At 35.8% G+C, this 27,400-nt stretch overlaps 1 protein-coding gene, 1 long non-coding RNA gene and 1 pseudogene across 2 annotated transcripts; 2 read left to right on the plus strand and 1 right to left on the minus strand.

Annotated features, from left to right (window-relative positions):
• LOC120774636 overlaps window positions 1–14,579 on the plus strand; it is a 77,056-nt pseudogene extending 62,477 nt beyond the window's left edge.
• On the plus strand, window positions 1,076–7,446 carry LOC120773510. The gene is made up of 3 exons (XR_005705168.1): window positions 1,076–1,463; window positions 6,963–7,065; window positions 7,150–7,446. It is a non-coding gene; the product is annotated as an uncharacterized LOC120773510 (long non-coding RNA).
• LOC120773507 (HEAT repeat-containing protein 6) lies at window positions 2,127–5,955 on the minus strand. The gene has a single exon (XM_040102460.1). The coding sequence runs from the start codon at window positions 5,670–5,672 to the stop codon at window positions 2,544–2,546; it is 3,129 nt and encodes a 1,042-aa protein (XP_039958394.1). The 5' UTR covers window positions 5,673–5,955; the 3' UTR covers window positions 2,127–2,543.
• Window positions 14,580–27,400: the final 12,821 nt, after the last annotated feature.

The raw sequence follows: 27,400 nt of genomic DNA on the forward strand, positions 1-27,400 counted from the left end.
ATTTACGAACTCTTGAAGGTATTAGAAGTAACATAGGGTGCTTCATATTAAAAAACAAATACGAAAGATAAAAAAATTGTTTGTCAAAAAATCGTCAAATTTAGCTAATTCAACGCCATCTAGCAATACAGTAATGAAGTGAACCCTGAATACTGTAATACCGTCCCACTGTATTACCGGCGGTGACGACAATATCTAATTCAACTGAATATATGTATGAAGTTTCAACTGTTTCTAATTTTTCTACATTTATTGTTATTTTCTTCTGTCGTTGCATGCAGTATAAAACTATTCAAACTTTTTGGGTAATCCGTAATTTTTGTGGTTAGCTGTCACTTTATTATTTTAGATCGTACTCGCTTATGTTAATCCTTACTCTGCTTTTCTTTGAAAATGCCTCGGAAGCGGAAATCTGGTCTATCCAAAAATTCATCGCGGGCCCGTACCGCAAAAGTTGCACGAAATCAAGAAACTTCGGCTCAAGCATAGCTGAGAAGACAACAACAAGCAGAGCGACAGCGTCACTGCAGACAACTAGAAGAGCGACAGAAACACCAGAACAATCGCAGGCGAGAAGAATTTATAATGCAGACATGCACACCACGGACCGCCGAAATTTCATGCGTAAAGATTGGGCTGTGTTTAATGGTACTGGGTTTCAAAATGATCCTTCAATTGAATTTCATAATCATCCATTGATTGTTATTGACTCAATGAATAAAAAATGTCAGTACTGCGATGCTTTTAAATGGAAAGATGAAACTGCTTAAATGTGCTGTTCCGGTGGTAAAGTTTCACTTCCATTACTTAGTGAACCAAAAGAGCCATTGAAAACTTTATTATTAAATGTTACAGATGAGTTAAAGCAATTTTTAAGTGATTTCCGTCAAACCCAAATAATCAAGCTTATGGTCGACAGTTTAAAAACTCCGCCTGAAAACGAATATGAGAGTGCACCTTCATAATGACGTGTATTCAGGACTTTACGCAGAAATGTTGTTGGAAATTGGTGATTGTTGTTTAGATGTTGACGCTGAAGGCTACATATTATTGTCAAGACAATTTTGTAATTTAGTAGAAAGTGATGTGGATCTCATTGCTAATGTTTTTCCGGAATTGCAACAAAACTTGTGTAGTGATCAGTGATTGTGTGCAAGAGCAATATTAGCACCAAGAAATTAAATTGTTAATAGGATCAACACTGACATTTAAAAGAGGTTCAAAGAGAAATGAAGGAATATTTGTAAATGGATACAATTATAGATACGAAACTATGTATTTCATATTCAGTGGAGTTTTTAAATTCACTATCGGGTGTACCGTCACATAAACTTCAATTGAAACTAAATGTACCAGTAACGCTTATGCGAAATCTAGATGCTCCTGGCTATGTAATGGAACAAAGTTTCGGATAACAAAATTGGGACAGAACATACTTGGTGCTACTATTTTAACAGTTGTCGGTAAGGGATATAGTGTTATTATACCTCGGACACCAATTATTCCCATTGACCTTCTATTCCAATTTAAAAGGGTTCAGTTTCCCGTCAAGCTTAGCTTTGCTGTTACTATAAGCAAGGCACAAGGACAAACATTACAGGTAGCAGGAGTGCATTTAGAAAACCCATGTTTCTCTCATGGTCAACTTTATGTAGCCCGTTCACGTGTATCTAATGCCCGAAACTTACATATATTTGCCATCTTGTTCCAACTAAGTTCTCGTTCTTCCATTTCCTAAAGTCTACAGAAATTATTCCAGCGCCTTGGCGAAGAAATTCGGGCTACCCCGACGGGAAAACTTATAACATTGTCTACATAAATATCCTAGATTAATACTTTATTTATATTTTATTTTATTTTTTTAAATTGTTAGAATTCAGAATTATTTATTTTTGTTACGGTGAAATATATTTTAACATTTGTTGTTGCATTTCAATACTCATATTTTAAGGTGTTAAAACTTCATTGTCTGTAGTAATTTTTAAAAATTGTTGATCTCAGCCAAGCAATAACATTTAGTTGACTCATTTCTAATATTATACCCTTACCCTTTATCTCTCATATTTATTAAATGGCGGGCGAACCCGCGGGTAAAAAGCTAGTATATAAATAAAACATCATTAGTGTCTACTTTATGATTTTATTCAGTTAAATACCGAATGTAGATTTTTTTAATGCTGCATTATGTAACAGTTAGTATGCCATTGAATGTTCTCGATATCATTTTTATTTAGAGTATGTTACATCGTATTCGAAATATGCACCAAACGCAAAATAGTTTTGTAAATATTACTTTTGTATGCCAATGTAATTTATAAATTCGCGAATAATCTAGAAAATGTATTTGTAGAAAACTGTAACCATTGTTATTTTTAGCAACGGATATTTAGACAGGAAAACCCATATTTAATGATTGCTTTCATGAATGGCCACCGAAAATATTAATATACTTACGTTGCAAATTAAATTCCTTTGTAGAATGGACAATTAATTTCAACTTAATGAATGAGTAGTATTAATTTATTCGGATAGTATCAATACAATTAATAGCTTGTCGGTATAGCATCCATTACAAGCAAAATAGCATTTTTTTGTTCCATACTCAACTCTGAAGGTGATTTCAATAAATCATTTAGGTGTGTCGAGCAAGATAGTAAAGGGGCAGCTTTCCCCGGTAACAATCGTCTTAATACTCTCATCCAAGTATTTTTTACGATTTCTAATTTGTTGAATAGTACACGAGAGAGTATAATAATATCTTGTAAATTTGCTAATTTTATAATGTGACAAATTAAAAAGCACATTTGCTCTTGTAATTGATCTCTATGATTATATTCGTAAAAATTTATTAAATTATTAGATTGTTCAATAGCTTCTAATAAAGCGCTCCAAATATTTGAGTAGTGCTCTCCAAAGTACTCCCGTTCCTTTATATGTATTAAAGCAGCCGTTGCATTTATTTTTACTTTATAATTCGGGTGATTATAAATGACATGACAAAGAGCAGAAAAAAGCGGCAATTGCCATGTTAAATCCTTGTATCTACTTGAATACTGAAATATTCTTTCATTTTGCAGAACTTTTCCCACGGCATAGCATGAATTCCATTTGACTTTGGCCGTCCCAGAAGAGCGAATACCATCAATTAGTTTACTAATTGCACTTTTTATCACAGTTCTATCGGAGATATGATGAAAATGCTTTTCCGTTAGTAAACGCAATAAATTACCCAAAGTTCGAACTGCATTACACCGAACTTTATCACAATCGTTGCATGCTTCAGTTGAATACTGAATTAATCTCCACAATATTTCGTCCGAAATTTTCTCAGCTGTGTTATCGGATATATTTTCTAACAAAGCATCGCTAATATTTCCCATAGACCAAATTACTTTGATACGTACAGTCATATTTCCTTCCCCTGCTAATCGTAAAATCAATTCGGCAGTGTTCTCAATAAAGACAAAATTCATGTGCATTGTAGGAAAAGTGACGAAGACAGACAATGCCCTAACAACAGTCGCTCGAACTAAAACATCCTCTGAAGAATCACAGCTTAAACCAGATAAAAAACTTAGTAAATTAATTCGAATAGGCTCTGATAAATTTTCGAAAATAATAGCGCCAATATTCGATATAGCGTCACATAAGGCAATTTTTACTGCAGTGGATTCCTTTTCTATACTCATTTGATGTGTAATAATCGGAAACATGCAAGTCCAGAAGCACTTAAAAGAGCATATATTATCGTTGTTACAGTTGTTTTGTAAAAACAAATTCATTTGATAAACACAAGCCTCCATACATTTTGATCCACACAAACGAACTTCCAGCTGTCCATCATGTATGCTATCCCTCAGGACAAACGTTAATTTTTCCAAATTATCTTTTAAAAAGAACTCGAAATGAATGGCCATTGCAGTCAAAATGTGTAGACTTTTAATTCGTAAAGTGCAAGGCGTTTTTATTTTTCTACAAATCGTATTGTCTTGTACGAGATTCATTTCTAAATTTGAAATGATTTTCAAAATTAACCACGACGCTTCGAAATTATATTTGTCAGTTCTTTCTTTTCCTCGGTCAAAACAGTTTTCCTTATTGACGTTTTCCGTGAACCCAATACTAGGAAAGTTTTCATTCGACGAAGAAGTTGGGATGCACTCCTTAGACATACCCAATGCTTCAGCAATTTCCGAAGGCATTTCGGTATCCATTAATAAAACTTCTAACACTGATAATGCAGAAATTTGAATTGTATAATCGTTGTGGTGCACTAGGTTTTTAACTGTATTAATAATGTTGGCCACTATTTCACATTCAAGTTTAGCGAAAGGTGCTATTTCTGCTAAAGCTGCTAAACATTTTAATGCTTGTGTTAAAACATTTAAACACTTCTCACTGTGGATAATATCTATTAATGCTTTATATGTGGTTATAATTGATAAACCGAGCATATGCGAAAATGGTAGGAAAGCCGACGATCTGCCTTTAAATTCCGCTTGGCTATATAAAGGCTTCAAGTTTAAAAGAACTTCAGCACACACATTTAGAGCTGCACTACGACACTTGGAATTGACCTCGGCTTGGCAAACAAAAATAATACCTTTACGAGCACATACATTGTCGACACCGTCGTATGGAAATATAGATTGCCAATATGTATAAAGAACATGTCTTTTAATTGATCTGGTGATTTGGCCAAATAATATAATAGATGCTAAACGTATTCTTGAGCTAATTTCATTTTGAAGAACATCACATTGTGTTTTTTCCATATTGTTTATCATTGCCATTTCTGAATCAAGCTCTCCGAATCCATTGTTCGCAGTCTCAAGTATCGTATTAACACTTTCCTTCGGTTTTAGTCCTCGATGCCTTTTTTTTGATTGTTTCCCTCCAAATTTGTGATGAATGATAGGTTCAACTATTTCTTGTTCATCTGATGCGTTATTAAGGTAATGGGACGGCTTAATTAATTCTGGACAAATGATGGATACACTTTTTATATTAAGACCATATTCTATGAATCCTAAAGATATTCCCATTAGTTCAGATATATTCAGCTCTATATCCTGTTTACAAAAAGATGCATATTTATTCAGTAAGATTAAACAATAAAGTGTTATATTGGGGTTTTGTAATGAATTGATATTTAATGAATAGTGCATACGAATTAAAAGCGTCAATACAAATCCACAAGACTGTTTTTGTTCTTCAGTGATGAGATCTATTTTTAAATCATTAAATATAGCATTTAAGCATTCCAATACAGATAGCACATACAAATCATTCTTAATTTTATCCCCTAGAATCCGTTCATATATGGGAGATTGCGGACAAAATAAATTTTTGAACAACCAACTGCGATATTTGGTATTATATTTGATGATCTTTGATATTACTCGAATGGCACAAAACTCCGCATATTCATTTTTCCAATATATTTCACACAGCCAATTAAAAAAACGTTCTAAACGATGATCGTTTTCATCCATATTTTCGGGAAGTGCAATATGTAAAAGTTCTCCAAGGCATTCTCCAATCAGCTTATCTTCAATGTCCATTGTAGACATCATTTCTAGGATACTCAAGATTCTATCATAAAACGTTTCATGTTGTATTTGAAACATTTTAAAATCGCTCAGTAATTTTAATATAGTATTGGATTCCATGGCGTTATTTCATGTTATTTAAATAGTATGCAAAATATTGTGAAGTTTCAAAAGACCTCAAAAATGTTTATCTTTTTACGCACTACACGAAATCAACTATGAACAACTATTTCTCAGAGAATAAAAATAATAATTGATACGAAATCGATTATACTGAACTCGATATTTCATTTTAATATTAAATGCCAAAAAGTACGTTCACACTTTCAAGTAAACTACATAATTTACGTTAAAACAACTTATTAGTTAAGTGATATTAGGGGGATTCTCTTGTTTAGCAAAGCCCTTGCACGGTACACGTATTGCACGAAATTTAGAATTTTCCAAGTTGCCGCTGACTTATAGTTTTAAAGATATTTGCATTTAAAATTAAAAAATAGACAACTTTTAAATTGATAATTTGTATATTGTGAATAACTTTTTCAATTATATTATGCATTTTACACTTAGTAACACTTCACTATAACGTTTCTGTATATTAATTTTTTTAATATTTATTGAATATAAAGCTTTATTTTAATTATTTTGTTCTAGTTAAATTCACTGCATTTATACAATAAGAATAGGGTTGCATACTAGCAAATAAATGGTATTGCCATATCTGCCTAGTTGTCAACAAAAGAAAATAAGCAAAAACTTTATACTTTATATAAAATAAATAAAATAAAGCTTTATATTCAATAAATATTAAAAAAAAATAATATACAGAAACGTTATAGTGAAGTGTTACTAAGTGAAAAATGCATAATATAATTGAAAAAGTTATTCATAATATACAAACTATCAATTTAAAAGTTGTCTATTTTTTAATTTTAAATGCAAATATCCTTAAAACTATAAATCAGCGACAACTATACATATATTTTTTCGTGATCTGGTGAGGTGACGACCTTTCCAGTGATACCCATTTTATCCCCGAAATCCGGGGATGCTATTCTAAATTTTACCCCAGTTTTTTGTTAAGAATGAATGCATAAGGAGCGCCAATTCACAATAGTCATTCTCAATAAATTGACCAGCTGTTTGGTTCATATATCACTAGATTCTGCAATATATATTGGCAATATACTTATGTATGTTATACTCTTTTTTAATTGACTACAATCTTTTTAGCAGATGGAAACCTATAAAACATATAGTACGTACCATACAAGACGGGAGTAACCAAATCACAAATAAAAGTTTCTTCTTTTATATTAATACATATCAAAATGTAACTTTTTGTCTTGAAATAGAAAACTTTATAGTAAGAGTAGCAACATTCATCATACGAAATTTTTGAATATGTAGGAATGAGATGCACATATTGACAATGATCCGTTATAAACTGCCGCCATTGAAACGCCATTCGAAGAAAAATTTGAGGCATCGTAAAAGATTTGAAGAGCGTTAGGTAAGTGGCAAAGTGATTAACAGTATCATTATTATTGATTGTGGCTTTATGTATTTGGTGTTATTGAATTGTTTATAATTGCAGATAGAAGTTCTGATATATGCAGTTATATAAAATGTGTATCGCTTAGCCAATAACAATGCATTGGAAGTGCCTTTGCCAGAATACGATCCAAAAGCACCATGGTTGCAACATTATGTTAACTCAAGAATGATAGAAACAAGATTGCGTAATGACGAGTTCAAAATTTGTTCGTTCTGCGCATCTACGTCACGGTTGACCAACGTAAAATCAACTGATTTTCATTTCCTTGTTTTTCTTTGCAATAAGAATCAATTTTGTATTGCAGGCATACAAAAACATGAATATCATCAAAAGTTAACATCAATATAAGTGAACATTAATAAAAGTGAATATTTATAGTGAACATTTACCTACATATTCATTTCATTGCATTTTCGTTGTATTATTTAATTTTGTCTCTTTGCTGTGTTTTTTTCAACTATATACATTTACGCAAATAAAAATATTGAATATTTTGTGATCAACTATCAATTTATTGTCTTAGTTAGTTTTCTTTTTTTTGCAGTACATATTTTCAATTAAGTTTTTAGCTCTGAAAAACAATTATTTTACTTTGGTGCTACAATTTACAAAATTACTGAAATCTAAGTGCTTCTGGACGTAATTTGTACATATATGCAAATCAGTACCGTTTAAGTCGTCAAATACTGCTTGCTAGGCTCTCATATGCTCCATCAACATATCTGTTGGTTTTGAGAGTCCTCCTTCAGATAGGTGATCCACCCAAGTATAAGATGAACAATTTTCTGAATTGGCATAAATTTCGGGGTTGTCTTTACGAAGTTTGGGGCAGATGTACCCTGCCAAATAGTCAAGCCCGGCGTTGTTGAGAATCTTCAAGTCGTCATTTTTTTCAATTGGGTCAGCGAAATTTAGATCAACTGACACACGTTGAAAAATATTACCTGCAAAAATATAATAAACATACATACTTCTTCTTCTTCATTGGCGTAGACACCGCTTACGCGATTATAGCCGAGTTAACAACAGCGCGCCAGTCGTTTCTTCTTTTCGCTACGTGGCGCCAATTGGATATCCCAAGCGAAGCCAGGTCCTTCTCCACTTGGTTCTTCCAACGGAGGTCTTCCTCTTCCTCTGCTTCCCTCGGCGGGTACTGCGTCGAATACTTTCAGAGCTGGAGTGTTTTCGTCCATTCGGACAACATGACCTAGCCAGCGTAGCCGCTGTCTTTTAATTCGCTGAACTATGTCGATGTCGTCGTATATCTCGTACAGCTCATCGTTCCATTGAAAGCAATATTCGCCGTGGCTAACGCGCAAAGGACCATAAATCTTTTGCAGAACTTTTCTCTCGAAAACTCGCAACGTCGACTCATCCGTTGTTGACATCGTCCAAGACTCTGTACCATATAGCAGGACGGGAATTATGAGTGACTTATAGAGTTTGGTTTTTGTTTGTCGAGAGAGGACTTTGCTTCTCAACTGCCCACTCAGTCCGAAGTAACACCTGTTGGCAAGAGTTATTCTGCGTTGGATTTCTAGGCTGACAATTTTGGTGGTGTTTACGCTGGTTCCAAGATAGACGAAATTATCTACAACTTGACGTGAGTGCCAAGTCGGGAGCGCGACGACTGTTTGTTTGATGACAGGAGATATTTCGTATTGCCCTCGTTTCATTTATTTTGCTTCCTTGTCCAGCCTGGAGAAAGCAGAACTAACGGCGCGGGTGTTGAGGCCGATGATATCAATATCATCGGCATACGCCAGCAGCTGTACACTCTTATAGAAGATGGTACCTTCTCTATTTAGTTCTGCGGCTCGAACTATTTTCTCCAAAAGCAGGTTGAAAAAGTCGCACGATAGGGAATCACCTTGTCCGAAACCTCGCTTGGTATCGAACGGCTCGCGTATAAACGCGTATAAATAAATGGAATAAATTGTTAGTTAAGATTATTATTACAATTAGGATAAGAAACAGTGGTAAAAACTTTGTTTGTATGTAAGTACATATGTATTTGCATTATTGTTAACATCAATACATTTTTATATAAGAATGTTTTCTGTAGGTTTAGGTTTATAATACTATATACGTTTAATATTTTGATAATTACCTGTTAGAAATTAGTAATTCCCATCCGAATCTGGGGTGTTGTTCAACCTTTCCTTCATCTGTAATCGGTCCTTCGTTGTGACCAAGTATATAGGAACGCAGCCTATACTTGAGCTCCTTCCTGTCAGGGTAATCGCGAAGACCGCCTTTTAACCTGATTACGCCAAGCAAATTTTCTAAAACGTCCTTGTTTAAACGAGACTTCATCCTTTTCTGCCGTTCATTAGCTTCTGCAGGAGTTAATCTGGTTAACGTGAGAAAAGCGGTAGGTAGCACCTTCGTTAGACTCCGCGAACTTAAACCTGCAAGAGAGTTTGGTTATAAAAGTAAAATTATTGTAATCAAAATGCTATAATTACCCATTTCAAACTGCAAATTTCTTCCGAAGGCTTCTGGCGCGAAGTGCACAGAAATGAATCCACTGTTTTAGTACTGTTTAAAGGAAATGGAAAAATCTTCTTTCGTAGCACTATTTTTAACAGACGCTGCGCAACTCATTTTAAAAAATATAAAATTTCACAATTAATACTACACGCGAAAATACAATTCGAATTCACATTCAAAAGCGCGGGCGAATACTAAGTCAACCGTGACGTCAGCAAGAACAGCTGACTGAAAACAAACATGCGCATTGCGTAATCTCTTTCTCTATCATTCTTGATGTTAAATGTTCATTTAATGGCCATGTATAAACAAAGAACAGTTTTTCCAATCACTTCAATCCAGAACAAAAATTGTATCGCAAAATGTTGGGTGAACAATTTGACTAACAAATGGACCAACTTTTTGTACAGTATTTGCGGACAAGTAGCTGCTGTAGTGTAATGTTTCAGAAAATTGTTTAACATATATTCAAGTGTTTGCCTTTAGTTTACGAACGCGGAGGCTTTTAAGACATTCATGGGTATGAATGGTACAAATAGTCATGGCATTGTGACGAGTCCGTTGGCGGAATGGGTGTAAAATGTGAACGATTTACCAATGCCTGAAGATAAGACAAAACTTGACGAATATATTGGTGAAATTTACAATGATGTGGGAGAATGTATGTTAACAACAATTAGTTAATATTTGAATTTCATATTATTATTTCACACGTATATATATGTGTAAGCGATGGCAACTCTGTTGCCCAACAAGTGTCAAATGAAATGAAGCAGGTGGCAGCAACCAAAGGGACACAATCAAAAAGCAAACGTCAGCGAGTGAACAACGTAAAATAGCGAGTACGCAGTGTTTGAGAACGTTTTATAAAAAATGCAATTAGCGACGACTGGCACGCGAGATCAGTTGTTGCAACGTCTTAACGCATATGAGGAGTCCGACTAGGTGGACATCCAAGAAATCAACGTTACGGAGGAGTCATCCGAGATATCAACGGTGGCACAACTGCAGCAGGAGATGCAGCAGTTACGTGAAATGATAGTACAGCTATTACAAGCACAAAATAACGGCACTGGTACAGCCAGCACGCAAGAGGTTCAAACGGTACAAAACGCAGCTAGAAACGATAGCACAGTCGCAGTAAACGGCGGCGCAGGCGTTCAAAGTGATGCCACTGACGCTATTTCATCGAACGACGACAGCACGGTGGCAACTAACAACAACGTTACAACACGCATTCAAAGCAACGGAATTATTTCTGCGAACGGGAATATTCAACGAACGGGAATATGCGACACGCGTTAGTAAAAGAAATTGCAAATACCCTGCCGGAATTTGATCCAACGAATAACGCAATCATTACGGTAGAGCAATTTATTGACAGAGTCGATCGAGTAGTTGAAGCATATAGATGGGACGAGAAATTCTTATTGTTGGCTATTTATACACGACTAAGAGGAGTTGCACGTATGTGGTTGGATGCATCACCCACATTACACACAACTTGGGAAAATTTTGCTAATGCGTTACGACACGAATTTGGTTCAGACCGAGACGAGGCGGAAATTCATTTCGTGATGGCCAATGCAACGAGGAAGCCAAAAGAAATCATAAAAGAATATTGTTTTCGAGTGGTGGCCCTAGGTAAACGTTACAAACTGAGTGAGGCAGCCATTATACGCTATGCAAGAGCTGTATTAAAACATAGGGAACTCCTACAAAGCATTTCAGCAATGAAGTTTACAACAATGAAACAGATGAGAGACGCCATCGAGGATTATTTCATTAATCGCGGAGAGCTAAGTGAGCCACAAGTATATCAAACAAACAAGCGATACAACAATAACGAAAAACATACTGAGTCAACGAAACAAAATGATGAATTTAAAGCACAATTGAAATGCTACAATTGCAACGCACCTGGAAATTTCTCCAACAAATGTCCATTGCCGCAGAAACGACATCACTGTACAACGTGTAACAAAGTTCATCCAAACGGAGCAAATTGTGGAAAGACGACAGTAGCGTTACGACGACTTGGTGCAACCAACCTTGACGAATGCCACCGACGCCACCGACGGCAAGCCTACTTCGCTGATGACGAGTTACTAGAACAAGACGTTTTAATAGGTCAAGATGTTATCATCAATGCAAACATTACGCTGTAAGTTGAAAATGGTCGAACAATATTCGGAAGCAGACGACGGTAATAACTGAGAGCAATTTTTAAAAACTAATGTCCAATTTCAGCATTGAAGCAGAACGAAATAAGATGCAAAGTCTTCTGGCAAGCTAAATTTTCCAGTCCCGAATATTGAAAAACGGCTACATGAAGCAAAACGTTTCCTATACTTTTCGTCACTCGATTTGAATAGTGGCTAATATCAGATCGAAATGGCACCCGATAGTCGGAAATACACTGCTTTTATCAAAACGGACGGCCTATATGAATTCAAACGCATGCCGTTTGATCTAAAGAATGCACCAGCTGTGTTTAATAGACTCATGGCAGAAATCCAAAGACGAGTGGAGACGGGCGACATGCTGCATTATATGGATAACTCCTAATTGGCAGCAATTCTTTCGTCGAAATGTATACAAAGCTTTTTCGTATATTCCAAGTACTATGCACCTGTAGACTCACATTGAACGTTTACAAATGTGAGTTGTTCACGCAAACAATAACATTTTTGGGACATCAGCTAACTCCTGAAGGTAACCGGGCAACGTCAAAACCAACGCTATCGTAAAATTTCCACAGCCGGGAAATGTCACTGAGTACGCAAATTCTTAGGTCCGAAAATTCGTCGCTGGTTATTCCATTATTTCTGAGCCGTTACGCAAATTGCTACGCAACGACACCGCATTCACATGGAGACAACGAACTCAAGACCGCATTATCATCGAAACCAATCATGGTCAGCTACCGCATCGAAGCCGAACACGAACTACATACAGACCCAAGCTCTATCAAACGTTTTGTTGCAAGTCGAGAAGGGAGAACTGCACCCGATCTCATACTTTAGTCGCTCCACTACAGAAAACGAAAAACGTTTCCATAGCTATGAACTCGAAGCATTAGCGACTGTGGAATCATTGGAAAGATTCAAATACTACGTATACAGAAAGAAGATCAAAGTTATCACCGATTGCAACGCTTTACGAACAACAATGGAGAAACGAGAGCTCATACCACGCATTGCTTGATGGTGGTTAAGAATCCAAGAATTCGACATTGAAATTCAACATCGACCAGGAGCTCGTATGGTCCATGTCGATGCGTTGAGCCGTGCACCTTACCAAGAGGCAAACGAAGTAGATACCGCTGATCCCAAAATCTCCAAGATAATTATCGACAAGGCAGATTGGTTGTTTAGTGTTCAGCTACAAGACGAGAAAATAAGAAACATCGTTAACGAAATATAGAATGAGGTGAAACCAGAATATCCCGTCTACGTTGTTGAACTGGGACGCTTATATCGAAAATACGACAACAGACTACTATGGGTTGTTCCGAAGCAGTTAAGTTTCCAAATACTCCACGAATGTCACGATAAGGCAGGTCATATGGGCGTTGACAAAACAATAAAACGAATTCTCAATCTCTTCTGCTTTCCTCGAATGTGCAATTACGTAAAGAGCTACATCAACTCATGTGTGGGTTGTGCTTTAAATAAAACCCCTGGCGGACGACAGGAGGGTCGATATCACTACGACATCTTTAAACCAATACCGTTTACGACAATACACATTGATCATTTGGGTCCGTTCCCAAAAAGTCCAAAACGCAACGAGCATGTATTGGTAATTGAAGATTCATTTACCAAATTCACAATCCTACGAGCAGTCAAGAGTACCGCAACAAACCATGTAATCCCGGTATTGCTAGAGATTACTTGCTATCTGGGAATGCCTGAACGTATCATATCCGACCGAGGAACGGCGTTCACTTCAAAAGCGTTCCAAAAGTTTTACAATGAAAACAACGTCAAACATATTCTAAACGCAGTGCGGACGCCACGCGCTAACGGAAACGCTGAACGAGCTAACCGCATCATCCTATCCACGCTATTATCTTCTACTGATGACGAAAGACGATGGGACGACAAATTACGTCAAAAACAATGGAGCATTAATACCATCCCGAATAAAACCACAGGTTGTACACCATTCCGACTACTTTATGGGTACGTGCCACGAGACATCCTGCAGAATCAACTTATCCAGGCACTTCAAGACGATGATGGTGACCTGATAAACGACACCGACCTGCAACAACTACGAGTCGACACCGCTCAACGAATAAACGACGTAAGAGCACAAGCCAAGAAGCTATACGACGCAAAGCATAATCAACCGAAGACGTACATTGAAGGTGATCTCGTATTGACTACAAACGAACCAATAAGCTCTAGTACATCACGTAAATTAGAACCACGATTCAGAGGACCGTTCATCATCACCAAAGTACTGCCAAATGGTCGTTATGTGAGACTTACCTCATGCCGAACGAACACAACATCAATATAAAGCCGTATTTGCATCAGATCGACTTAAAACTTGGTGCATGTTACCACCAGATGATCCAGACATGGACGACGAAGATGAGAGCACCATGAGCGAGGGCGCCACATTGGGTTAGGAAAGCCGACTGTAAGCGATGGCAACTCTGTTGCCCAACAAGTATCAAATGAAATGAAGCAAGTGACAGCAACCAAAAGGACACAGTCAAAAAGCAACCGTCAGCGAGTGAACAGCGTAAAATAGCGAGTACGCAGTGCTTGAGAACGTTTTATAAAAAATGCATAAACTGTCATATTTTCATATATTTTAATAAAGTTCTATATTTCAATTGTTTGACTTGACTGTCAACTATAACGAGTGTACGCGAGTACGGTGTTCTTACATATGTATTCATTATAGCCGTTGACGAATTTCTCAACACTGATGGTGCTGGACTTTATCTAATCTGGTAGGGACGATAACCAGGCGTTCAAGCAAATCGTTTGAGTAGTTCGACCAGAATCACGTCTGCCAGTTTAAAAAAGTGTGTTTTGAGAAAAACGCGTTTCAACCGCCAGGTGTACGTCGAGCGGTATTATTATTTTTGGGCCTTTTTAGAAACTTTCCAATGGTAAAGTGGGTTTCTACATTAATTTTAAGGGTATAAGGGAACAGAAAATGCAAAAAAAAATTTAAAAAAGATTACCCTACTGACCCCTTAATTTCAAAATGTATTAATTTATATTTTTCATCTCTTTCTATTTTTTTTTAATTCTATATCTATTTTTTTTCTGAATTTTCTTGTTTAAAAAATCAAGCCGCCAATTGTTCATTCTAAGATTTCGGTGGCCGAGTTGACCGTTGGAATGTTGATAGGGGGATAGAAATTGGTGCGATAGAAGGTGCGGCATTTTAGGGCGTAGCAGGAGAATTCTCTTCTTCTAAAATTTCTATTTCGAAATCTGGTGCAGGACTCACTGGAGTCCTAAAAAATTATTCACCTACAATAAATTTTCAATATCAATATCATTCTAACCTTCGATAGTTCTGCCACTAGTTTCCCATTGAATTGGTCCGACATATTTTATAGCCATTGAAATATTTTCTGTGTATGTTTTGCAAGATCACGAGAATCCCCCTGAAGTATTTATTTCCAATAATGCACTTTAACTTAATTTTGCTAAGAGATCTTATATGTTGAAAGATACATACGAAGCTTGAAATTCTTACATAGTATAATTCCTATAAATTTCTTATAAAGAGTAAATGGGGGCTAAGGAATATTTTGACCCGATTTTATTCAGTTTTAGTTGGGTCTACGTAACCGGAACGGACCTGGATTTTTTATTCGGTCAAAGACTGCCAACTCGGCAGAATTCTTAGCAACAAAAACGACAACCCATAAGGTATATAACATATAAAGTGAAAGAGGATGTTTAGAAAATCCGTGTATCTGATACACAGATTGACCGATATGGAATAAAAGGTATAAAGTGAAAGATGATGTTTGGAAATCCGTATATTTATTTCATGCACACTAGAGGAAGTATTGTCCTGATTTCATTCATTTATATGCGGTAAAATGAACCGGAAGTTGAAAAATATATGTATTAGGTATATGGGAGTCAAAATTTTGGGAAAAATAGTAAATAGAATAGAAAAATAGAAATTCTGATAGTTGTGTTGATTTTTGATTTGTATCCTATAGAGTTAAAGAGTCAGATAAAATTAGAAAGTGTGTCATATGGGAAGGGCGAGGTTGTCATCTGACTTCGCCTGCGTGTGTTAAGAATATTTGAGTAAAATCGCAAATCAAATTTGGTTGAAATTGGTAAAGTTTCTGAGTTATAGGCTTTTATCTAAAGATTATTAGTGTCACGCCCTTTGTTCAATTTTCCAGAACAAACGGCGTGGTTGTTGAGGCCAATGATATCAATATCATCGGCGTACGTCTGCAGCTGTACACTCATACAAAAGATTGTGCCTTTAGCTCTGCAGCTCGAATTATTTTCTCTAACAGTAGATTGAAAAAGTCGCACGAAAGGTAGTCCCTTTATCTAAAACCTCGTTTGGTATCGGACGGCTCGGAAATGCTGCTTTGTAATATTGCTCTACGTAAGTTTACACAGCCATATTAGTTTCGCGGGAATACCAAATTCAGACATAGCAGCATAAAGGTAGCTCTTTTCGTGCTGTCAAACCAGCTTTAAATTCGACAAAGAGATGGTGTGTGTCGATTCTTGTGTACTTTCACGGGTGTTTTCCAAGATTTGTATTTTGAACGTGGGCTTCACTCTTTCACATAGTACGCTCGTAAGAACCTTATTTGCGATGTGTTGGCGCAGATTACCGGGTCTCCCTCTTTGTGGATTTTGTTGAGCACGCTTAGATTCCAATGTTGTATTGCCATTCGATACCCTGTTTTTAAGCGTACAATTTTTTTTTTTTTTATTTATTTATAAAAGCTTATACAATGTTAATAACATATGTACAACATAAAAAAGAAGCAGCGCTAGCTTCAGAGGCTTTCAGCTGTCCGTTGAATAAATGTGTTGGATTAAATTCTCCTCAATAGATCACATTCTTTAAGAAAACGATAGATGGTATTTTCTTCCGTAGCGTTGGAAAGGAGGGAAATCGGATCTGTGTTGAAGTGGCAATCTCTCTTATCTTTCAGTGGTGGACAAAATTCTAATATATGAAGCACAGTTGTTGTTGAGTTACAAAACGGACAGCAGTTGGTACTGTTTCTTCCGAGGAGGTGAGCATGCGTCAGTATAGTATGTCCAAACCGTAGGCGAATGTATGGTGTTATAAAATTAGTTGCAACTGTTGATGGGTATAGCGGTTTGATTCTGGCTGTGTTAACTATTGAATAATGGTGGTTATATGAGACCCAATCAAGTGCCAATTTAGAGAGCCTATTTTGGTGTATGAGTCGGAATATATCAGATTTCATAAAGAAACTGAATGTAATTGTGGGCGTGTTGGATGCATTCTTTGCTAATACATCAGCGTAATTATTTCCGGATAACCCAGTGTGGTTTGAAACCCACATTATCTTAATTTTATTTTCATATATAATAAGATATTCTCTAATTGAAATGATGATGTTAGTGTGGTTGTTGCAATTTTGAATGGCTTGGAAACATGATAAGCTGTCGGTGCATATTACATATTTTCCCGGGCTTTTTGTGGCATGTAGAACAGCATGGAAAATCGCAGTGGCTTCAGCAACGAATATCGAACAAAAGGGGAAAAGCAGTCCGTATGAAATTGGCTTTCCTTTCTCGCTAATAACCGCAAAAGAGGTTAGGATTTTTTTGAACCGTCCGTGAATACAAATCTCCAACTGCCATGTTTCAGAGTGTTCACAATTTCACAAAATTAAGTGTAGGAGAACATGAAATATTTACATTGTTGAATGAAATCGGTGGAAAATGACAATTATGTTTTTTACAAATGTGGAGTAAACTGGATTTTAAGTACGATATTGATGCGCCTGCGGAAAGGGACCATATGGATAGTTTAGAAAGGATTTCTTCAAAGGTAGAGAATATAGAACTAAGGTCAGAAGATTTTGAAAATAGAAGAAGATCATCAGCATATAATTGATGCTGAATATTAGGGAAGGAAGAAAGGATAGAGCTGATTTCATCAAATGCTATGGTGAACAGAATAACTGATAGCGGTGATCCCTGAGGAGTGCCGTTATCCAAAGGAAGAGTAGGTGAAGCTGTGCCAGAAATAAGAACTTTGATTTTACGTTTAGAGAGAAAGGATTTAACAAAACTAAATATACGGGGGCCAACCTTCCATTTGATTAATTGTCTTAAAACTACATGTATGTCCCGCGATCAAACCCTTTTTCAAAATCAAGCGAAAGAAGTTAAACGTGATTTTTATTAGATAAAGCGTCACATATGAAGTGGTCAAGGTGTAAAACAGCGTCGATAGTGCTTTGTCCTTTTTTGAATGCAACCTGATTTGAATGAATGAGTTTATTGAAATGGAGAAACCAAGAGAGTCTAGTAGCAACAATTTTTTCTAAAAGTTTTCCTAAACAGGGTAGAAGGGAAATAGGACGATAGCTGGTAACTTCGCACGGAGGTTTGCCAGGTTTTAGAATAGGAATGATTGCACTGGTTTTCCAGATTTGGGGTATGGTGGCAGTTCGATAAATATTGTTGTAATGGTTGATAAGTCGCTTGAGGAGATGAGAAGGAAGATGTTTGATGATGGGATAGGAAACTTTATCTAACCCAGGCGTTTTACCTTTAACCGCAGAAAGAGCTATATTGAGTTCTATTAAAGATATATCTGAGTCGAGATATTCGGCTGAAGGGGTTAAAGCAGATGAAACGTAGTTATAGGCAAGTAAAGAGTGCTTATTAGACGAGTATTCAGAGGAGAAATTATAATCAGAAGAGTTTGACGAGAAAAATTTGGCGAATTCTAAAGCTATATCCTGTGGATATAGTAGATTGCCTTGAGAGGAGTTGAGTGAGGGAATAGGAGAGAAAGAAATATTGCCAGACAGTCATCTTATATTTGACCAAATCATTTTAGGGTCAGAAGAGGAATTAATGCTGCTGGTAAATGTCTGGAAAGATTTAACTTTTGCTTGCTTCGCTTTTCTTCTGAAAATGGCATTAGCTTTTTTATAAGCAACAAGGTTTGATGACGAACGATTTTGTTTGAAATGATGCCATGTTTGTTGCTTATGCAGTCTGAGAGAAGATAGCTCACTATCCCTCCAAGGAGGTTACGATTATGAGGTTTAGGAGAGGTTTGTGATATAGATTGATTGGCAGCAGATCTTATAATCTTCTGATTCTGAAGGGAGGGTGTCTGAGTAACGTAAACAAAATTCTTGAAATTTGGGCCAATCAGCTGAATCAGTGTTGAAAAATATTCTGGGTTTGAAGAAATTGGAATTATGGGAGGAGATTTTGGCTATGATAAGAAAATGATTGCCACCATGCAAATTATCTATACAATGCCAAACAACTTTGGGAGAGAGTGAAGTGGAACAAATTGTATGTAAGATCTATATGGGTGAAGGTGGAATGAGTGGAGAAATGGGTAGGGGAACCATCATTAAGGACAACACAGTCCGAACAGAGGACAGCAACCTCAATAATGCGGCCCCTGGAATTAGTTGAGGAAGAACCCCAAAGAAGGCACCAGGCATTGAAGTCACCAGCCAGTAAAAAAGGAGTCGAGCCAGAAGGGAAAAGGTTAAAGAAGTCTGCTGAAGTAAAAGTTTGGTGAGGAGGGGAATATGCACAGGTGATTATGATTTTTTGGGGGGAGGAAATTTCGATGGCAACGTAAGAGATATTCGAAGGAGATATTGGGAGAATATTATGCGGTATACTTCTCTTAATCAGGGTTGCAATACCTTGTTTGCTTGATGTGACGGAAGGAAGGTTATAAAAGTGACCAGCATAGGCTTTTGGAGTATGAGCTGATATATTGTTTGCAATATGTATTTCGTTTAATAATATTAAAACACAGGGGGGTTATATTTTTTAATTAAAATTTCAAGTTCAAAGTAGTTATTAATGTATCCGTTAATATTACATTGAAGAAAAGTTAACATAAAAAAATAAAGAAAATTAAAGTATATATGTATGAAAAATGTAAGTTTTAATTGGAATTTAATATCTAGAATTATGTATCTATGGATACTTGGGTATGTGATTGTGGATGGCAGGAGGGTACAGGTGAAGTTGTGGAACGGGTTATAGTGGTAGGAGAAGTAGCTGTGGAAAGGGGTGAGAAGGATGGAGAAGGAGAATTGTATAGGGAAGAAACGGAGGGAGAAAGGGTTTCGGGGCAATCATTATGGATTGAGTGTACGTTGGTAGGGGATGAAGCATTTTTGTTTGAAGTTGTAGCTTTAATGTTGTCATTAGAATCATTAGTGTTTGAAGTTTTTTCGATGTTGATGTATTTTTTTGAGGTAGTATTGTTGTAGGAAGCTGTTACAATAGCATAAGAGAATGGTGAGGGAGTAGAAGACATTAGAGATTTGTATAAATTGATGGCTTCACGCATCGAACACTTGTGGATAGTTTTAATTCTAAGTATCTCTTTATACTGAACAAATTTTGGACAGGCGTTAAAGGAAGAAGGGTGTTCACCATCGCAGTTAGCACATTTGACTTTAGAGCATTCAGTGGGAGGGTTATGATTTGGGGGTAGGTTGCAGATAGCACAAGATGGGGTCTTATTACATCGCTTAGCAGTATGACCCAGCAACTGACAATTCTTGCAGCGCATGGGATTAGGATAGTAGGGACGGATATCAAGGGTACACCAGGCAACTTAAATACGACTAGGTAGAGTATATTTGTCAAAAGTTAATAATAAAGCACCAGTAGGTACACGATCACCATTGTTTATGTTGGTAAATTTATGAACATCGGATACTCCTTGATCTTTTAGACCATCAATTATTTCGTCAATAGCAAGCTGACAGATAAATGGAGCGTAAATTGTACCCTTTATTGAGTTCAGAGAGTTGTGAAGAGATATCTAAACAGCACCAGCTCCGGGAAGATGTTTGGTTTGTAAAAATTTGTCAGCTATTTTTTTGTTCTTGACCAAAAGAAGTAGGCTGCCGTCACGAAGCGATGTGATTTTATTAATGTCTTTGCTTATGGCCTGAATACCTTTTTGTACTACAAAGCAACAAGTGGATGCAATATGTTTTCTGGCGTCCTGTGATTTGATTACGAGGTACTTGGGATCATCCTTCTTAGAAATAGGTCATTCCGGGAAGAATTCCAGCGTTGAATTTTCTGTTTTTTTTCTCTTGTTCTTAGGACCCGGGAATAATGGTGCAAACCTATTATCCCCCAGCCTGTTGGCCCCAGGGGGCATTGCGAAAGAATTTACGTTCTTACCCAATTAAATTGTGGATTTAACTTTATAATGAAAAGTATAAAAACACGTGGAAAGTGTAACGAATTGAAGCTCAAAATGTCAAAGCTAGGTTAAATTGCGCGTACACCACGTAACGAGAAGTTATGCAGCGAGTACGTATATGTGCGCTCGATATGAAAAAATCAACCGTGCACAACCACGAACAACGAACGAATGAGCGTACAATTTAATGCACGTGTTTATATGCAAGTTCTATTATTAGGTCAATATGTTGTATTGTTAAATGTTGAATATATGTTTTTTTGTGTTTGTATCGTATTGTCTTGTATAATATGTGTATTTATAATAATTAGGATTACTTAATTTCATATGAAAAATTCATCAGACTCTTGAGAATGCTATTATTAAATGTTTGTTTATAATAATATAACTGAATTATTTAAACATACATAAGTATGTGACTTTATATTCATATTAAAGGTCCGTATCCAGCTCTTAAGTTATTGCTGAAGAAAAAAATTCCTTATTTCTTGAGCTGTAGTCAAGTAATTTTGACAGCTGGTTACGCATTGTGAATGATCCATATTAGAAGAGCAAGAGAAAATAAACAAAGAAAAATATACTTATGTGTGTAAGTATATAAATATTTTCATAGCGATTTAAGGAATATGGATGAAGATTGGTAAGTTTTATACAAAATTTCAAAATGAACTATATCTTATAATAATGATTTAACTAATTGTAGAATGAATTTAATAATTATATTGAATCTTCTTCAAGAAACAATTGTTAATTTCATGTTTCCTCGCAAAACCAGAATTGCCAAATACGCATTCTATTTAAAAAATTTATTAAAAATTAGTACTAGACGCCATTTCTTAAGCGTTTTTTTATATGACGTTTTTACATTCCTTGAGAGCTGGATACTAAGCTTTAGAAGGAAGTAAACTGTACAAAAACCGTAAGTTACATATTTATAGTAATAGAAAAGCACTTATCGATAGATAACGCCTTTGGAAATATTTCTATTACAAAGACAAGATATATCGTTCTTTAATTCTAGTACCTCAAATTAGGATATTCTGCGAATTCGATGGGATGGTATGCGGGCTTTGGCGTGCAACTTGTTGCAACACACTTCCCTTGCATTTAAAGGTCCCGCGACAGGTGTTAACACCTGTGGTTACCTAATAACCACGAATCATGGTGCGAATACCACAGTCATGACAAGACCCGGGATATCCATTAACAAAGAAGAGTTCCTCCAATCTATTTCAAAACAATAATTGCAAATTTCTTTAAAAATATTGAAATAAACAAAACAAACACAACCGATTTTGTCATGTGAGGCTGTGTATGCTTTCAGACAACACAAATTTGTGAAGAAATTGTGAGCATTTGAGCTTTTGAATTTACGTCGGCATAAGGAAAACCTCACAGTAGTGAGGGTGGTGATTTTTGCGAGAGCATGTGAATGAGGCTGTTAGTTGTAATTCGTAATGCCAAACCAGAGCTGGTTTTTAACTTCAATTCAATCGTGCAGAGTTGCAACTCGTATCAGCAATATTTCAGCTGAACAGTTTGCTCCTACTGAAGGCGGAACTCTTGGAGAACATCCCACTCGTCATAAAACCCATTTTATAATATGTTGCCCTAATGAACCTATACCACGTTACCCTCGAAAGTTATCTTCTCAAATAATACAGGTTACAGGTCGGGAGCCCCAAGTGTAACAACACAAAGATATTCTAGGATATCTCTAGCGAGAAATAAATAACTTGGCAAAAAAGATCAAAGATAAAGCAGGATTTGAGTTGCAGTGCGCATCTCTACGCACACTAACTTTTATGCTGTTTGGGATTTTCTAAAACTAAATTTGTGTAGGATGGAACAGTTTAGCAGTAGTACGACATCCTACACGCTGTACTGTATTAACTTCGAAGATCATACGTTAAGTAATAGCGTGATCAGCGAAAAACGCTACTCTCTTCCTCAGTTACCTTCCTTATAGCAGGAACAACGAAAAACGCTACTCCCTTCCTCAGTTGCAGAACTTAGCGAGCAAAATGTGTCAAAAGTTGAGCCCGTACAAATCAGTCATCTTTGTTTGTTTCCATTTGAACAATGTTGCCATTGCTCAATACGCACATATAAGTTTGTACACATCTAAGTTTTCAATTACAATTTTTCATAATATAAAATATCAAAACTGAAAACAAACTATTAAAAATAGTTTATATATTTATAGTTTATATATTTATAAATAATAGCATTCGATTCTGATTTTGAGTTAGTTTAAGAAAATTTCAAACATATTGAAGACAACTTTTATAATTACTACAGTATATCGAGGTTGGCAAAGCTGCGTTGTGAAAGAGCAATCAGCTGACACGTTTCTACGGCAAAAATCTAAATGCCGTGGATTCCTACGGCAAATAGGAAGGGAGTAGCGTTTTTCGCTGATCACGTAGATTGGCGCTCCCATAAGATAAGTCGTATCAGCTGACACGGGCCACGGGTTTACGTTGTTGGCTTATAAAGGTATTCAATGAATGTCAGACCGATAACTACATCTCGATAGTCACACATCGAAAGCCCCACAAACTTTTCTTGCAACTCTCGAAATTACAAAGGCTTGAGCTCCATAATGTGATTAACTGCGAAACAAACCGTTCTGAGCATGATAGCGGATGGAAAAGGGTTTTTCTCCTGAAAATATGTAGGCTATAAGAGAGCAAATCCCACTGGTTCTTCTCCCCACACACGCACAAATTTTAATTTGTAGAATGAATTAAATGATTATTTTGAATTTCCCTCAAGAAACAATTGTTGATTTCATGTCTTAGCTCAGGATCCAGCTCTCAAGAAATGTAAAAACTTCATATAAAAAAGAACTTAATACTAAGCTTAAGGGGGTATTCTGGTCTAGAAATTAAAAAAATCGAAATTTTTTGAAGTGAAAACTTCTTATGGCGCGTTGGGCACTTTTGTGGGTGAGCATTTTCAGCCATTCTCGCGACAGATGAGATTTTACACAGATATACTCCGCGTGTATTCTTATAATATATGTATACTATACGTGCTCTTTGCATGGGCATTCGTTCGTGCTGTCGCGACAGACGAGATTACATACTTATATGTATACTCAGACAGAGAACATAAAGACATAGAGAAGGTGCAAATTGAATTCTGTATGATGTTCGATTGGACGGCTAACAGAACTTATAAGATGCGATGCAGAATTTCACCATTCTCGCTGCCATCATGTGAGAATGAATAAAGAGAAATGCTTTGAAGAAAAATATACAAAGTCACACAAAGAATGTAAAGAAACATTCTCTGAGCCATTTTTTTCAGAAAAATTATAAAAATTTTAATTTTTTTACAAAATCGTGAAAAATTGGGTAAAAAATAATTTAATTATATTTTTTAATTTTTTAATTATTTCAAAAAAGTTATATTTATATATAATTTCTTCAAAGAAAATTGATAAGCTTCATGAAATATGCATGTTCGCATTATTTCGTTATCATTTCCATATTTGCACCAATAGAATTTCTATGGCATATGAGTATGTACATATATTAAGTATTTCTTTGGCTCATTTGTCTGTATGTTTACGAAAGCAAACGCGAGCCACATACATATGTACATACATTCATAATAACAAGTTTCGCACGCATCTTTCGCATCTCCGTTGTCGGTCAACCAATGGCCGAAACTGGCGTTTTGTCAAAGAGTCAAGTGCTGAACACATTGAGCGCGACAGACTGCAAGCGACATCTGTCAAATATTAAAATACACACGAAAAAAATAAACGACTGGCCGGCGATTGTCAACGCTTCCCTTGCCGCTGTAACAGCTTTGCCAACAAAATTGCGTAAATATGTATGTATGTATACGTATGAGCGTGAATACATATTGACGCAGATTTTTGCGAGTCACGGAAAAATATTTTAGAATAGATGAATATTATAAATCGACAACTGCGTTGTTGCCACTTTTCTCGCATCTTTTTGTGAAGAAGCATCAGAAAGTTATTCAATTTATGACTTTTAGCATTTGCCATTGTCGCGAAAAGACGTTTGTTGGCAAAGGCATGCTCGGGGAGATGTTACGGCGTCTGTTTTTATGAATGAAGCGAGGTCGCTTGTGGAATTTGCGCCTGCGTGTATGAATGAAATCGTTTTTATTGTAAAATTTACTACATTTGTCCTTCGCCAATTTGGCTGCCATATTGACTTGTGATGCTTCTGTTATTTGAGACAATTGTTTTTGTAGAACAATGTTTCAATTTTTTGTTGGTGACATATTCACATGTGTACGCATATGTATGTTTGTATGCTTGTGCATTATTTGTTCGGAAGTGTATACAAATATATGTACATATAAGTATAAATGAATGTATTTGAACATGCAGATCAGTCCGCGCACATGTAATATATTGATAAGTGATAAAGTCATGATTTGAATTTCTGAATGCGCACATGCGTATACATGCAATCATATGAGCAGATAATAAGATTAATATGATAGACGATATATTTATATATTGTTGTGATAAATTCAATTTCTATTACTAAGAAACATAATACAAAAATATTTATTAGAATAGTATATTATGTAAAAATCAAATAAAATTATTAAATATGCAAGTCCAAATTGGCTATAAATATTACTATTCATGCATTCATGCAAAATTGTACGAAACTTTAATCGCGTTTTTCTCAAAACAGAATTTTTCGGAACGATACCCACGATTTCTCAAGTTCTACTGGACCGATTTACTTGAAATTTTTACAAAGTCTTCTTTATAGGCTTGTCTATGGTTGGAAGTAGCCTCATGCCTAAATTTTTATTTTTATTATTTAAAAAAAATTCGAAATAGTGATCCAAAAAACCTTTTTTTCAGGCAGTCGCCACTTTGTGAAAAAAATTTATTCCCACTTTTCCGTAGTTCCGGCCATTGCGACATTATTCTAGATTAATAATCTTTTTTTTTTGTTTTGGTTTCACATAACTAGGAGGGTTGAAATCGTGGGTATGGTCACGTGGAAATTTTTAGAGACCCCCACTTCATCAGGTCATAATTTTTGAAATTTTTTACTTTTTTTAGTTTTTAATTTTTTCTGTACTCTTCTAAAATTAACAAATACCTAATAAAAAAATGGATACTAAAAATATTAATTGCCTTTTTTACGACACTTTAAAAATTACCTGAAATTCATGCTTCTAGACCAGAATACCCCCTTAACAATCAACCGTTTGGCTACATTTATGGATAGCATTTACTATATTAACATTATTTTTTCGGTAAAAAGCTTATATATGGCTTATATATAATTTGTATTGTTTGTATAACTTACAATACTAACAGCCCTATTCTGAAAAAACCTCTCAACTGAGTTGAGAGGAAAAATTTGAGAGATTTCTTGTGAGGCATATTTTGTGAGGCTATTCTTGCTCAAACCTCATAAGAAAAAAGCTTAAAAAAGTCACCACGTGAGGTAAAAAGCTTTTTGTTGTCAAACAGCTGTTGTAATAAAAACAAACAAACAAAAACACAAATGGATAATAAAGATATGTATGCGTCTGTGCTTGAGGGTGAAACAATCCCAATATGGGTACAATCGATTGCGCCGATTGTGCCCTTGATCCCAAATTTCATGCAAAATCTTTAAGAGAAAATTTATTTATTTATTTATATTTATTTTTATTTATTTATCTTACTCCTTCTTTGTATCTGAAACATCCTGCGCGATTGAAGGGAAATAAATTTCACTGCCCTTAACATCCATAATTAATTTCGAAATAAATTGCAGAGCTCTAGACACAGAGGACTGGCTCATAGAGAGCATATAACTATTACCAACGAATTTTTGGTAAGAGCCATGCCCGTAAAAATACAAACACGCCAGGAAACGCAGATCAAAAGATATACTCGACTTCTGCACATCATGCGGCACCAATTCACCTATCTATAAGTACTTTACATAGCGATTTTGGGAATCGAAATGTATTTATAATTGTTGTGTCTTGCATAGTAAAAGGATCGTTTTTGTCTCGTAAACGCTTCAAAATTTTCCTCCTACCCCCTAATTCCCCCTCCTCAACAATTGCCGCATACACAAAGAACAGTTCCTTCATGCTATAACATAACATCCATAACACTCAAATATTTTTTTAAAAAATTTCAAATATTGATGTAAAACAAAACAAACACAGATGTTTTGTATTATGATGGCTGCTTTCACACGTCACAGATATTTGTGATAATAGTGAGCATTTGAGCTTTTGAATTTTCGCCAGAATAAGGTAACCCTCACTATAGTGAGAAACATCACTGTAGTGAGGTTGGTGACTTTTGTGAGGGCATGAGAATAGGGCTGTAAATATATTA

Source organism: Bactrocera tryoni, chromosome 4 (assembly GCF_016617805.1).
Source record: "Bactrocera tryoni isolate S06 chromosome 4, CSIRO_BtryS06_freeze2, whole genome shotgun sequence".
Classification (NCBI taxonomy): Eukaryota; Metazoa; Arthropoda; class Insecta; order Diptera; family Tephritidae; genus Bactrocera; species Bactrocera tryoni.